Source organism: Bubalus bubalis, chromosome 4 (assembly GCF_019923935.1).
Source record: "Bubalus bubalis isolate 160015118507 breed Murrah chromosome 4, NDDB_SH_1, whole genome shotgun sequence".
Lineage (NCBI taxonomy): Eukaryota > Metazoa > Chordata > Mammalia > Artiodactyla > Bovidae > Bubalus > Bubalus bubalis.
The window spans coordinates 163443013-163456570 of record NC_059160.1 but is presented as its reverse complement, the minus strand read 5'-3'; the positions used below and the strand labels follow the sequence as shown (position 1 = coordinate 163456570).

Genomic DNA, 13558 nt, shown 5'->3' with positions numbered 1-13558 from the left:
TGTAAATTTGGTCTTTATTAACAATCAACATCCTATAAACATTGCATCTGAATAGGTGATGAGTTGCACAATTTCATTACTTTCAAAACAAAGACAGACGCTTTTGTTTCCCTATGTTTCAGTCTTTCCTTGGGCTAGAGACAGAAGCTGCAAACTTCAGATCAGATGCAAGAGAGAAAGTATCTCAGAAGTGTGTTTGCGTCAGGCGAAATCCACGCCATCGTGGACATTTATCCTGTGTGCCCTAGCCTCCTCCGGCTCCAGGGCCGACCACCGGTCAGGGGGGCAGCTCTACACGAGGCTTTCGGACCCGCCCAGCTGCCCGGGGCCTGTATGTCTGTAGCCAGGTTAGGGCACAGCTGCAGGTTTTGAAACTGGACCCATAAGATTGAAAAGAGTGGACCGAAGCAAAAAAAAAAAAAAAGGCAAGAGACCGTACAGGTCTGGAGGATGAAGCGATCTTTTATAATTTTCAGTAAAATTTTAAACTCAGCCACAAAAGTGCTTCAGTGGAACTACAGTTTGAGGGGAAGCAGAGGCCGAGTCAGAGATGGTTGGCTGGCGACACCACAGGCTGCTTCCCTCTCCCCCTCGCCTGGCCTTCAGATTCCAGCCCTCCGGGCCCTGAGACCTGCAAGCTTACCCCACGTTTCTATGATTTGTTCAGTCAGGTGCGAAACGGTGAGGAAATGGGGAATAATTAACTCTTCAAAGCAACGCCCGGCAGGTCCGCAGCCCGCACCAGGTGGCAGCAGAGCGCCTTCACCGGCCTCGCGCCTCACGGTCGGGCCTGCGGGCGGGGGCGGGGGTTAGTTGGGGGTCAGAGGCGGTCAACAGACCCTGCGAGGACAGAAAACGGCCATGGGTAAGCTGTGTGTGTGCCAACCCAGGAAAGACAAGGAGGACATGGGCAGACCATCCACAGGCAGAGGCCTTCAGGAGCTCGGCTGGAGGTGACGGGATGGTGTGAGCGCGCTTCCCGTGAGCGCCTGGGTGGGCCACGGAGCAACGTAAGGGCGCTGGTTATGAAGCCACCTCTGCCACGGGGGGGGCACCAGCCACACTGGCTGGGCTGTCCTGGGGCCATCCCCACCTGAGCACACTCTCCTCTCTATCAGAAGTCTCCGTGCTTCTCAGGGACAGCACAGGGAGCTCCACTGGGGGAGGGGGAATGGTGCCCACTCAGAAATCCAGTATTCCCTGAAGACTCACCTGCCATCAAGAGGGACAAGGGCCCTTGCCCGGGCAGTTCCTAAAGGGCACCGGCAAGGCAGACCTGGGATGCGGCTCTCCTGAGCAGACAGCCTGTAGCTATTTGGCGTCCCCAGGCTGGGAGGGGCGTAGGTAATTGCACTTTGGGGCACAGTAAGCACGGGCACACGCTGGATGTGGCCTGGGAGACGGAGAGGGCGAGTGGACCTATTTCCAGGGTGGGCTATGGCTGGACAGCACCTGCCAGGCCAGAGGAGCCATGGCAGGGCAAAGCCCTCCCCTGAGGCTTTCAAAACAAACCATTCCACGCTGAAATGCAGAGGAATCGTCTTCTGTTTGCTCCTTACTCTTGACAGGTTGGATGAAACACCTGAGGCTCAGAGGATGGAGCGCAGGACCCGGGGCCTCCACCCAAGACATCCAGAGAGCTGCCCACAGAGTAAGTGCCTGGGCACACTCATCTCATACTGCAGAACTCCCTGGGCTGTTTTTCTGGAGTTGACTCTCTTTTGTCTGGTATGATGAAACTGGTCTTTAAAAACAGAATTTTAAGCAGACCTTTTTAAAGGTACAAAGGCCATTTGATGGTAGTGATTTTGGTTTTATGAAAAAATGGTACAGGAGATAATCCCTGACAACAGAATGAACTGAGAGCAGGGCCAGGGGTTCAGCCCAGTTAAGGCGGCAAATGGGTAGGGCTGTGGCTGGGAGCGGGACGCGGTGGGCCGTGGCAGTCTCTGCTCAGTCCTGGCCCTCAGCCAGAGGCAGCCCATCTGCCTCTCTGCCCCGGGCAGCGGCCCACGGAAGGCGCCAGGAGCACGGGCCCCTGAAAGCGCCTTCAGCACGCGCCCCAGCTGGGCGACACATGCCTGCTTCTTCAGTGTGAAGTCAGCACAAACCGGAGAGCTCTGTCTGTAAAGGAATAGTTTTTAAATATTCCGTTTTGTTCTGATACCTCAACTTCCTTTCATTTAGATCTCATGAACCCTTCTTCTTCAGGACTGACAAAAAAAGAAACGTTTAGGGCAGCCCTGTGACAGGAAGACGTGTCATAAAACAGGCTTAAAACCACAAGATTACACTCAAACTGCCATTTACCATCCATTCATCCCACAAAATGTTACGAAAAATGCCTCCGACCTGTTTGTTCTGCTTTACGAGTCCCTTTTATGGACACAGAGTGGAATCACATTTCTTAGCATATATAAGGCAAAAAGGGCTTCAGATCTATTACAGTGTGAAGGAGACAATCAGGGTCACGAAAGGAAGGTGTCTAAATGAGACGTCCTTTCAAATGTCAATCCCGCGTGACACACGTATCACAAAATAAAGATTCTCTTTTTGTAAAGTGCTTTGCTTTGCTTAGTGAATCACTCACCACCACGCACAGAGCACCACGGCCCGTCTGCTCGGGAACTGAAGCAGTGGCAGCCTCCCCAGGCCCTGTTTAGTGGTGGAGAAGCCTCTCCGCAGGGCTGGTCCCCCCCAACAGTTCAGCTAGTGGGCGGGAGGTGGGGCCTGCCGACCAGAAGAGGTGCGGCAGGGCCAGGTGCCGCCTGCTCCCATTCCCCCCTCAGCTCTGGCATCTTGCTCTCTCATCCTGCTCAAGGCTACGAGCCAGAACCCAGCCAGCACCCCATCATGGGGCCACAGGCTCGTCCACCCTCCCTTCCTGTAGACTCGCTGGCAGAAGCAGAACCCAGCCGGGCACAGCTGACATGAGGGTTTTCCAGGAGAGTCACTAAGGAGGGTTTAGAAAAAAGAGAAGCCATTAAAAATAGTCACCTGCCCAGTCTATGCTATTAAAGGCCGTAAGAAAATGTGTACAATGGCAGTAAACAGCTTCCCTCAGCTGTCCTCAGCTGTCCAGGGGCTACAGCCTCCGTGCCATCAGACGTGAATGATCTCTGCTCCAGTGTCTTCAGGCTCTGTGCAACAAGAAGAGTTTGTATCGGAATGACAGACTCCACGTCCATCTTTATTTTCAAAGTTGGGCTCTGGTAGTGCAGGTTTTTCAAAAATACTCCTTTTGCTTGTTTCTGGACAGTTTTGGACATAGATCACTCTGTTATAAGCCTTGAGTCTCCTCCATAGCTGCACGTACACTTTGCACTGAACGTACATGAACAGAAGTCCACCAGTAAAACCAATGGCCACAACCACCAACTTAGTCCAAAAGGGCCACTCTAGGATTCCTGGAAGGAAAAAAACCCGATTAGCCTATCAGCACCCTGGTGGCTCAGACGGTAAAGTGTCTGTCTACAATGTGGGAGACCCGGGTTCAATCCCTGGTTTGGGAAGATACCCTGGAGAAGGAAATGGCAATCCACTCCAGTACTATTGCCTGGAAAATCCCATGGGCAGAGGAGCCTGGTAGGCTGCAGTCCACGGGATCACAAACAGTCAGACACGACTGAGCAACTTCACTTTCACTTTCAGATCTTATTTAAGATATGAAGTAAATGAAACACAGTTTCTGAACCTGTCCTAGCCGCAGATTCTTAACTCATCAAATGCAGTTTTGTGGAGGAGGCATGGACGAGTTCGTCCAGGCCCTTCCATCCTGTGCTTCCAGGGGCATTCGTGGAATTCTCTCCATGATTCCATCTCTCCTGACTGGGTTGTTTGTTTGTTTGTTTGTTTGTTTTAAAGATTTTTTTTTAGTATGAACCACTTCTAAAGACTTTTTATTGCATTTGTTACAATACTGTTTCTACTTTATGTTTTGCTTCCTGGCCGCAAGGCATGCGGGATCTTAGCTCCCTGACCAGGGATCAAACCTGTGCCCCCTGCGCTGGAAGGCAAAGTCTAAACTACTGGATTGCCAGGGAAATCCCCTGACTGGGTTATACAAAGTACCAGCACAGCACAAGAAACATCCAAAAAGGATGTATGGCACGTCATAATGGATACCTCCCTCCAGAAGCCCAGACATTGAAGGTCAGACTTGGAAATCAACCTGGAGTAATACCCTCATCCTAAGATCCACTGTGCCATTCAGGATACCCTGGCTGGGCACACCTTTCGTTCTGACCACGTACCTGTTGCCTGCCCCTGCCTGATCTCCTCGGCAGTGCGGTCGATGAGCACGTACAAGGACCAGACCACACAGGTGATGGCGATGACGTGGAAGGTCACGGAGCACATGATCTTCCTGCGCTCGCTGGATGTCATCTGCAGCCTCTCCCACTGGAAAGACAGCAGACAGCCGTGAGGCGCAGGCTCCCAGGGGCTAAGGGGCGCAGGCTCCCGGCCTCGGGGCTACGCCGGGGTGAGAGCTTTGTTGATGGTGAGACTGGCTTCCCTCCCCGCTACCCCTCACCCAAGCTAGATGAATTTCCCCAGACACTGAGTCATTCCCTTTAAACCACGTGGCTTCAACCAGATACCAGGCTCTGGTATTCTGTCGACAGCCAACTTTCTATGCAATGAAGAGAAGCCGGGATCGAAATGATCTATGAATCACCACCAGCAATCCGGTCCCCCTGGCTGCTTATTCCTGCAAGCAGGCATTCACTGGCTTGATAAAAAGATTTTATGGTTTTGGTCCAGATGAAAACAGCATGTTGGGCCAAGACCCAGGTGGCACGCTTTTGTTTCCGTGAGCTGCTGACTGGCGTGAGTGAGGGGAAGAAGGGGGCGGATGGCACCACAGCACGCTAGCAGATGGGCAGGCACTATGGAGTGAAGGTGATGGCGGCAGGCGCTCACTCTTTGGTCCTCTGCTACTCTGGCAGCAACACCGTGAAATCGATGCTAAGAGTTCCTGGTACAAGCAGTCTGTCCCAGTCCCATCTCCTCTAGGAGCTCATTGATTTACTCCAAATAGCCAGATTTTCATTTACTGGTTTCCGAATCAGCAGAAAGCACATAAAGGTAGAGAAAAGAACGAGTGTGAGCACTGCACATGCCCTGCTGGCCCCAGCCACAGCCTTTCCAGATGGTTCTATGCAGGACAAGCTGAAAGCAGAGCCTTGGGGACCACCTGTATTGGCCACAGTGCCCTAAGACTCGATCGAGGGATCAGGATGGAGTAAGGTACCTGATAAATGATAAAGCTTTTGTGGGGAAGAGCATTGTTTTTAAAGTAGCTTGGGCCTGCCTTCTCTAACATCTAGACTGCTTTCTGCTGCGGTGTGATAGCGTATCTTCACTTGGTTTCCCTCCTAAAACACTCCCCTGAGTTTCTAAGATATACTCAGTTTCAGCCTTCGTCCTCCTCTGAAATGCTCGCCCACCTTTAGGTAGATGCTTTCCTCTGGAGACAATGCGACCCCTCTAGACTCCTTCACTTTCCCTCTAAGTCCGAGTGATCTTTCAAGAACTGCTTCAACACCAAACATTCTATGGTGCTGCCCCACTCTGCTTCCCCAGCACTTCAGTCCACAACGAACACTTCCTTCCTGAATATCTGACCCGCGCTTTCCCTGGAAGTTAGCGTTGTATTGGCACATTAAGTGCTACTACCTGGTTATGTGATTCTCCCTGCAATTTATGTAGTAAAGTTCTGAGATAAGAACAAGCCTTTTATTCTTCCAAACAAAACCTCTCCATATGCTGGGGACAAAGACACATATAGCAGCCAGTCTTTACACAGGAGGGGAGTGCCGGACAAGGCTCCTCTCAGCAAAAGCAAGGACACGAGGCCTGACGAGAGTTGTGCTTCATGTAATGCCCATGGTCCCTACTCTCCCATCTGCCCCCAGCTCCTATCTAGCAAATATTTGTCACAAGTGTATAAAAATACATTTACTACATTAGGCTGTGCTTCGCACAGGAGAGGCACTAATCTCCGCAATGTGGTCCTAACTAGAGGCAAGGCCTGGATAGTTAAAACACGTGAAGTCTAATGCTGACCAAGACTTCACAAAACGGTGTGTGGGCCAGGGCCAAACGACTGATACAGACGAGCAAGCAGTCTTAGATTCAAGGAAAAAGAAAACATGACTGAACGGTCAGAAAGAGCCTTTTCCTGTGAGGAAGGACTTGGAAATCAGCACCAGTAACACGAATGTACACACTGGCCTCCACTTCCAAAAGAAGTGGACCCAAGTCAGCCGTGGCCCACCCAGTCCCAAGTGCTGACTCCAGGGGCTCATCTCTGCGAGACTGAGCCACTGCCGAGGGCGGCCTGCACGCACTTTTCTCAACGGCTTCAGCTTGGTCTCCATGATGAACTCGTACTTGCACAGCTCGCAGCAGCGCGTGTCAGAGCTCTTGATCCACTGCTGCAGGCAGGTCTGATGCACGAAGTGGAGGCTCCCTGTGCAGCGGCAGGGCGTGATCAGAGGGCTCTCGTCATCCCCTTCACAGTGACAGATCCTGCGGCGGAAGCAAAGTCGGTCCTTACAAGCAGGGCCACACAACAGGGAAGACGACGCTTCAGGGGAAGGTCAGTCCGCCCAAGGAAAATGTTCAGAAATAAACATCACAAAATGACTATAAGCACAAAACATACAAACACAAAAGAAAACAGCTACTGCAAACTACAACTTTCTAGCTTACCGCACCAACAGGGAAAGTCTGGATGGCATTTGGCATCAGAGAGGAAAAAATGATATAAGAAATGACAAAGCAGTCATTTTCGGTAAGACTTTAGAATTTCACTAATAGGCAATGTGGAAGCATCTTCCAGAACTTATGACGTTAAAATAATCAGAGGTAAACTTCCTGTGTAAAACAAAACCAGCACTCTACCTTTCAAAAATACCAGGAACTTGGAATGATGAACATTGCTTGTTAGCTATAATCACTGACCTCACCTTCACACACCACACTACATATTCCCATCCTCTATCAGCAAGTAAACAGAGGAACCACAGAGCTTCTCCTGGACCTGAAAAACCATTATAAGATACTTCCATTTCATTTCTTTTTCAGGACCACTCAGCAATGAGTGAGAAATTTAAATCATTATTTCTAAGGGTGCATGCAGCAGGATGTAGGCACTAACCTCAAGAAACTGAACAGACTTTTGAGAAACAGAAGGGCCTTTTCCCGTAGCTGGAGAGCAGGTAGGGATACCTGGCCTAAAAGGAGCTGGGCTCTGGCCCAGCCCAGGCTCTCAGCTGTTTGTGTCTATGAGGGCGGCATCTGACCCAGCTGTTGAAAGAAATGATAGCTGATCCTGAGGAGGGGACGCTGTGGAAAGGTTAGAATGGAGAAGAAGGCTAAGAGTGGCAACAAAAGGGAATTCTGAAAGCTTCTGGTGGCCTGACAAGGATGCTACACCCGGGAAGATAAAGTTGGGAAGTGGGTGAGGACCTGGGCAGAGGTGGCTGCATCCAAGTTAAAGAGAAGGAAGGAAGCAGCTGCTGGAGGACAGCCCTTCCCCCGCACGTGGTGCTGCAGGTGGAGCAGGGGGCCAAACGAGGCCCAGAGGGGAAGCCAACACTTAACATCTAGACCATCAAGCTGGAAGACTGGAGGTACTATTCCTTCTTCCACTTTCTTTATGCAAACGCTACTTTTTTTGGTTGAGAAGAGTCAGCTTGGCCTTTAATATGTGTAGCTTCTTCATCTTTTACCATCTATGAGACTATCTTGGGGACCCATGTCATAGAAATTGGATTTTCAAATGAATCAATAATCTATTCTTCTGGAGAAAAACTATTAATCTGTAACTGTGTACAACTGCCTATACATTCTCCGGAAACTTCACATATTAAAGCAAGATGAGGCCGTGGAGCTACGGGGAGCAGAGGTGGCCAGGATGCTGGTTCTCGGCAAACCAACCTGCAGGCATCCCCTGCTGTGGACACAGGGGAGAGGCGGGGGCCCTTTTCAGAGGTGGGGGAAGGACAGTCCAGGTCACTGTCCTTCTCCGCGGAGCAGAGGGGTGCCCGCAGCAGCCTGCTCCTCAGCTTTGCAGACGTGCTGTCCTCAAAGACGTCGTCATCACCCATCTCATCGGAGCAGAAGCCGGCGCTCCCAGCCAGCCTGCTGGAGGACTTGGCAGGCTGTGGGCTGCTGGCGCGGCTCTCCAGCTCATGGAAACGGTGCAGACTGCTGCTGCTCGAGCCGCGCGAGAGTGAGAGCAGGTACCGCAGCAGCCTCCGGCTTCGGGACAGGGCCTCGCCATCCGCCTTCTCGTCCAGAAGCAGGACATGTGTGCCCCCCTTGCTGGCTCCTGCCTCTGAGGCTGCTGAACGATTGGCAGAAAGGGATGAAACACAAGAATGTTTGGAACTGCCCAGGGCTTTGCGATTCAGTATTCTTCTTTCTCTCTGGTGGAACCTGTTGGTTCTGAGACATGGGTCCTGAGGGAGTACCAATTTCCCTTCAGAGCAGGTTCTCTCCACATAGTCAAAACTTTCCAAGGCATCCTGGGCGTTCTCACCCACATCGTTTAGGGATTTTGAGAACTTGAGCGTTCTTCTGGCTCTGGTATTCTTAGTAGGCTTCAAGGCCTGGACCCACTCTGAACCACAGGAATTCCTCTTTGACGCCTGCACTGTGTCTCGACAGACAGCTGTCACAGTGAGCCCTCGGGTCAGAGGACTCTGGCAGGGAGGAGCTTTCAAGACAACAGCAGACGGCACGGGACTGTGGCGACAACACTCAGAAAACACCGCGCTGGATGCAGAGAACGGGGGTAAAAGCACAGAAAGTAAAACGGTATTAAAGACAGCAGACGCCAGAGTGAAGAAATGAGACTCGCATGGTAACCTGGTGAGCACAGAGCACATCAAACCAGGCTGACTGTTTGAGCAGAGGCATAGGGAGACTCAAGAATCTGCAGACATTAACGCGCGTCCCCAGGATGCAACGAGCCACGGTAGCGTGCAGAGTGTTACCTGCAGATGTCCTGACTGGAGGGCGTGACAGAAGCGCGAGGGAAGGAGGACACTGGAGCCGACGCCACCGAGGAGCCCGCAGCCTGCAACACATAGCTCTGGTCAGTGTTAGGAAGAGCCAGGGGGCCACGAACACCACCTCCTGAATGGCACTGGGCCTGCTGCTGCCCACGGCCCAGTGAGCCGTGCTCGTATCAGGTCCCTACGAGCCAAGGCAAGAACAGAACAAGCAGCATTCTTCTTTTCTCAGATGAAGGTAAAACTGTAGACAAGAATACCTGAGAGCGTGGAGCAGCAGCATCCACCTTGTATGGATTCAATGGGCATTCATCTTCTAAGCACCTAAACTGAAATTAGCTCGTACATAAGCCGAGAAACCGAGCCCACAGGTACCTGCAAACACAAAAGGACCGCGAGGCGCCTTCCCTGTGGCCTTACTCCCCAGCCGGCACTCTCTACCCCCGTGTCTGCGGCCATCCTTGGGCCCTGCGGCCTTACTTCCCCGGCCGGTACTCTCTACCCCCGTGTCTGGGGCCATCCTTGTGGAGGTTGGCAGGACACAACAGCCCTCACCACTTGGCAGTGGGTCCATGAACCCCCAAACCCCTGCCAGCGCTCCTTACACAAAGGGGAGACTCCCTGAACTGCCAAACTTAGAGAAAAGATCCGGGAGGGTGAGGAAATACCACGGTGGAAAGAAAAGCAGAGGAGAGTAATACGAACAGGGAGTACAGCTGAGCTGTGGCTGCAGGACGACTGTTCTGGGCGTCCCCCAACATCCACTCAAGCCCCTACGGGGCACCTGCGAGGCCTCATCAAGACTGAGTCCTGAGCTTCCTCGGCCCCCGCAGCGGCAAGTGCGCTCTTCCCTCCTCAGGACAGCTATTCTGAGGGAGCAGCTGCTCCGTGCAACCTCAGGGGCCACGCAGAGACAGCACTGAGTCTGTTACCACTGAGTCTGTTACCAGTCTGACACCAAGCCAGCATGTCCTCCCCACCCGCCCCAGGCCCTGTCCCTTGATTCTGGAAAGCCCCACTCTTGCGAAGTGTCGCCCCCAGGGCATGCTCTCATCCCAGCACTGCAGCTAAGGAACCCCTGACTTGCAACACCAACCCCCCTGCCTAGCATGTGCATCAGCCTGGACAGAACCAGAGAGAACCGGCACTCTGCCTGAGGTGTTCATTGCACAGTGACTCCTGTTCCTCAACATGGAGATGAAACATCATTGTAAACCCAAGTCAACCTTGGGTTTGACTTGATCCGTGAAGTTACACGTTATCATGCCACGTGTATATGCCAAAATTACGTAGCATTACTCAACAATCACATCTTCTGAGTCACCAAAGAATCCACATTTATTTTCTAAAAGCATTTCTGGTCAAAGTTCTTAAGAATCTAACGTTTATTTGGAGCCAGAAATATGACATTCCCCCAAATGATCTTTCACTTCTTGGTTATGATTCTTTCTAAAACAAGGGGGGGGGGGGCTCTCAACACTTTGATACTACATTCCCGTTGCATGAGCTACGCACTGCCCACACCCCACTTTCTCCTGTGCCCTCCTCCCAGACAGCTGTCACGGGCTCCTCTATTCTCCCGACATGGGAACAGGGAGCATTTACTGTTACATCACAGGGAGGCGGGCCAAGGAGGGCCACACTAACGTCCCTAGCTCCTACAATCGGCCGGGTCTCTGATATTCAGTCCCAACCCTACTCTGAGATGGACAGCCTCCTGGAACTTCTCGTTCCCTTCTTTAACCTGTGAGGGTGACCAGTTTTGTTCAGGATCTGTAGGCGGGGCCAAAACCCGGTCACGGTGTAGAGAATGAGCCTCCCCAAGCAGACCTGGGGGGAAGGGAGGACAGGAAGGTCGGTTCACGCCCTGTGCCCTCACACACCTCCCTGGGCCCTCAGATCTGCTTCCTCGAGGTTGCTGGGTCAAGCTGAGTCGCTCGGACTAAGGCAGAGAAGGAAGCGCCCTCGCCACATGAGGATCGGCCAAGGGCGTGCTCATCCAGACACAAGGCAACGTCTTGTTATCACCTTCCCTGTTGCATGCTGAGGCCCGGAGCCTCAGGAAACACACATACGGTCTGATTCTGCAGAGAAGGCAGACCCTGTGAAAGGAGAGTTGGGTCTTATCCGCAGAACGCGATGCTCCCAGGGTCAGTGTCCTTGAGAGGAGGCAGGGGTCAGATGGGAAGCTGAAATCAAGACAGATGCTCTCTTACTGCTATTCTGAACCTCGAGTAATTCACACGAGAAAGGGGCATCCAGGGGAACAAGGCACACCGTCCCAGGCCCCGAAGGGGGCACGGCTTAGCAGCAGGAGGGAAGAGCCTCAGGGCGGAGCGAAAGCCTGCACTGAGGAGGCCAGACTGCCACGCCCCTGACGTCCGCCACCCTTCCCGTGGGCCTCCTGTCTCAGGCGTGCCACGGGGACTCCCACAGTCGTGTCTGCACTCGCAGCGGCCCTGCCACCCGGCTCCGTCTGCCTCTATCTGTGCCCCACGCTCACTCCATCCTCTGATCCCACAAAGGACAGCACAAGACGCTCTCAGCAGGCAACATCCAAGCCTCAACAAGCCTCCCACTAGCAGAGGCAAACTCTCCATTCTTATGAGATCAGGAGGCTTTGGGAAACTATTAATTTACATACATACAAACCAACAAATGCCTTATCCTTCTCAAGAGCAAGAAAATGAGCAAGACTCACAGGGCCATCACAGCCCATTCCTTGCATTACCAGCTAGAGAAGAGCACGTGGTGAAGGTCAGGACCAGGCCTCCTGCAGAATGATCCCCGAGCACAGCGACAGCATCTTTCAAGGGCTCAACTTGTTGCTGGTACCAGGCTGAGTAAAATCTATCGACCTACCCACAAGGATTTAATGGCGACAATGAAATGAGGAAGACAGCTTCAAACACAGTTCCAGGGTCCAACCAGGGGGGTCTAGGTAAGTCAAGCAGCTGCAGTCCCCTCTCAGACGCTCAGCCAAGAGCTCCCTAGCCCCTCCGGACAGCAACAGCGAGTGGGGTAACATGTGGGAGGTTGTGGGGCAGTGCTGGCTTAAGGGAGAAGGAGACTGTGCCCACACAACACGGGGAACATACTTTCCCCTCCTCGAGGGAGGATCAAACCACACACGACTCTGCAGTTACTGACAAGAGGTGTGAATGTTCATAACGAGAACATTCAAATGTATTGAGAAAACTGAAGCCCTCTGTTCCTGAAGTTCTTGGTTGGTTCTCAAACAAGAGACATTCCAGTCATGAAAAAGAATGTAAAGCAATCTCACTGCAAAAAAATGTTCATAAAAATCCCCTTTTTTTCAGATGTTGTAATCAATTATGCCCAAACAAACCTCTGGATTCTGTCTAGGCATGAATCCCGGTTGCTCTTATTTCTCAGCAATGACAAGTTTGTTTTGCTGTTCTCAAGTCACTTAATGGTGGCTTTTCTATCAACTCACTGTTCCAAATGATTTTATCAAGGCTGCCAAGCACTTACAGCCAACAGAAAACTTTCCACATGTCCCTGGTAGAAGGTGGCATGCCCCTCCACCTCTGCTTCCCTCTAAGAGGACAAAGCACCACTGGGGGGCCTGTCGAAACAGACTCGCCACGTAGCGTCCTCGGTCCCTGGAAGGAACTCAGCAACGTGGCACTGGAGAGGACTTCCTTCCTGAGGGACACCAGCTGCGCCTTCCCTCACCCTAACCTTCCCCACCGGCTTTCTGCTTCACTTCCTTCCCTTGCTCCTTTTACTACACTACTTTCCAACCTCCCTCTCGGCCACTTCCTCCTCCTTCTCTATTGCAGAACTCCACTGGGCCCTTCTGCGTTTACCAGCAAAGCTATTTTTAATACATTTTGTGCTCTCCTAAAAGTGAATCTGCCCACCTGATTTTCATCACCAGGTGTAGGGCCACAGGAAATGGTCTGGTTGGGCCTGTCTGCTTTTTAAGCCAGGAGGAACTTGAGGAAGGACTATAGAAGGAGATACAGAGGGCATGTGTTTACAACGGATCTCAAATGACAGCATATCAAGCAATGACTTAATCAAAAAAATGGGAAAGGAAATACAGACAGCTCTTACAACATAAGAAGATGCTTAGCCTTTCTCACAACGAGAAATAAAAATTAAAGCTCAAATGAGAAATGCCTTCGTCATTAACAAGAGTTTTTTAAAAAATCAAATACCCACGTTGGCAAAAGTATGAGCTAACAATCACTCTCACACATTGCTGGTGTGAAAGCAACCTGGTAAACCTCCCACCTAAGATGGCAATTTGGCAATTTCACTCAGAATTACAAATGCATGTGCACTGTGTCCCAGCAACTCTTCTTTTAAGAATTCATCTTTACACATATGCAAGAAAAGGCTTGTACAAAGCTGTCTGGGGGCAGAGGGCTGGCGAGCCGTGACTTGTGGGCTTGGACACGAACGTCAGTAGCAGTAGCGCAGGCCGCCGCACTCCTGTGCTTCCACCAAAAACAAAACCCGAGCGCAAAACGAGTGTTGTGAGAGCCATGTGTATTTCCTCC

At 51.8% G+C, this 13558-nt stretch overlaps 1 protein-coding gene across 8 annotated transcripts in view; it reads right to left on the bottom strand.

Moving 5' to 3' along the window:
- Positions 1-13558, bottom strand: part of MARCHF8 (membrane associated ring-CH-type finger 8) — a 107097-nt gene continuing 93539 nt past the window's right edge. For 7 of the 8 annotated variants that reach the window (XM_025284947.3, XM_044942449.2, XM_025284951.3 and 4 more), the window contains 4 exons: positions 9009-9091; positions 6354-6534; positions 4254-4401; positions 1-3407 (listed from right to left, as the gene is read on the bottom strand). In XM_025284947.3, the coding sequence (XP_025140732.1) occupies positions 3103-3407; positions 4254-4401; positions 6354-6534; positions 9009-9091 (717 nt within the window). In that variant the 3' untranslated portion in view covers positions 1-3102. Of the gene's footprint in view, positions 3408-4253; positions 4402-6353; positions 6535-7947; positions 8788-9008; positions 9092-13558 lie in introns of all 8 variants that reach the window. The other variant, XM_025284954.3, reaches the window with a different exon arrangement.